Genomic DNA, 1,707 nt, shown 5'->3' on the forward strand with positions numbered 1-1,707 from the left:
ACAGTTAAACAGTTGAACTCCTGATCCTCAGTCGTTAGGTCCCTTAACAATCCTTCTCCGGTTTCAATTGCTCGGTTGCGACCTACAAATCTGCCACGGTTGCATCCGAAGGATTGATTGGCAGATGTCATGAAGAGGGGTTTGTCACCAAAGATGTCGATCATAGATTGACAGATGGATTGAATGCTGTTCAGATATCCTATGGCAGTGACTGGTAATGGTGGTTGAGCGGCAATTTTGAGAAGAAGGGCGGGAGGAATGAGACGTTGGAGTTCTCGAATTTGCCCTAATTCATTTAGTCCACTGGCTTGTAGGAGAGGTCGGAGGGTAGTAATGAATCAAAGGCCATTTCCTCCGCACTTGTCCCAGGTGCACTTGCTAATCTCATTTAAGGCTGCTTGGGTGTTCTCCTCGACTCTAAAGGTTTGAATGAAGGATTTCCTGAATTTGACCCAACTGGGTAGTCCTGCAAGTGGCGCATTATCATCATCCGAGATGGGTTCCTGTGCATCAGTGATGATAGTGTGAACAAAGAATTGGGCAGGTCCTTTGATGTAAGAGAGGGCGCATTGGACTTTATCTTTATCAGTCTGGATCTTCTTGGAGTTCCCCTCGAAGTATAGGTATAACTCGTCCAGGAATTCCTTACTTTTTCCCTTGTCTCCTTCAAATTGGTTGGGTTTGTTTACTGCTCTGCTGTTGTTGTCCGACATGTCTTCTTCATCTTCCTGATCGCTAGGTTCCGGGTTTCCGTCTTCTGGGTTGTTCAGGTGTCTGTCAGTAGGTTCTTTTTGAGGAGTGGGGTCGACTGTTGTCCTAGAAGGTCCTGGTTTGGTTTCTGATGACTCAGAAGTTGGGTGTTGCTCTTCTTCTGGACCGGTGGTGGTGATTGGGTTAGGTGAGTCAAAGACTCCTGAGAAATTACTGGCTCTGAGGGTAGGACTAGTGTCTGTTAACTCACTAGGCAGGGGTTTGGTGGTTAACTGGAGTGGTGATGTGCGCGGTGTAGGAGTTATTACACTTCTGCTCGTTGATGCAGTAGTAGGAGTGAGGTATGAGGGTACTGGGGAGGGTTTCTCCGCTAGTGGGGGTACTACTGAGTGTCGGTCTTCTTTACTACCGATAGGAGCTAGGTATGTAGTCAGAGAAGGGATAGTTTTATTTCTTTTCCTATTTGGGCACACTGAATTGGCACAATACTGCCAAGAAGAACTGTTGTTCCACTGGTTGGTTCTTTCGCTTCTGTTATAGGCGTGGACTTTATTAAAGCAAAGGAGTTGTCTTGCTTGAGACCTGGTTACTGGTGGTTGTCCTACTGCTGTAGCCACTGTGGTTTTCTTGCGACTAGGCACTAGTGGTCCTAGGAGAGTTTTGTTGTCCTAATGTTAAGGGACCTGTCGACTGAGGATCAGGAGTTCAACTGAGAACTGGACCTGACACTTGGTACACGTAAGGCTGACGTGCTGTTCTTGATACTAGACTGGATAGACTGAGCCTCTATAGCTGATAGAGGTTTGAGAGGCGCAAACTGAAAAAGCTAGAGCGCAGACTGGCTTGAATAGACAACTGGGTCTATTGGCTGAGGATGTCCCTATGAAGGTACGTAGGGAACAAGAGGACAAAACTGAAGTATAGTAGCGTAAGTAAGGCTACTTACATAGTGCTAAGCGAATAGAGTTTAATAAGTATGAAACACTGAGTTGGATC

The 1,707-nt window shown here is 46.3% G+C and overlaps 1 protein-coding gene across 1 annotated transcript in view; it reads right to left on the reverse strand.

Annotated features, from left to right (window-relative positions):
• Positions 1 to 338: 338 nt before the first annotated feature.
• The window catches only part of FIBRA_09269 (uncharacterized protein), a gene marked incomplete at both ends in the record, with an annotated part of 2,208 nt that continues 839 nt past the window's right edge, over positions 339 to 1,707 (reverse strand). Inside the window, one exon of the mRNA XM_012321586.1 lies at positions 339 to 1,129. Coding sequence (XP_012176976.1) covers positions 339 to 1,129 — 791 coding nt within the window. The remainder of the gene's footprint in view (positions 1,130 to 1,707) is intronic.

Source organism: Fibroporia radiculosa (assembly GCF_000313525.1).
Source record: "Fibroporia radiculosa TFFH 294 genomic supercontigs, scaffold21365, whole genome shotgun sequence".
NCBI lineage: Eukaryota > Fungi > Basidiomycota > Agaricomycetes > Polyporales > Fibroporiaceae > Fibroporia > Fibroporia radiculosa.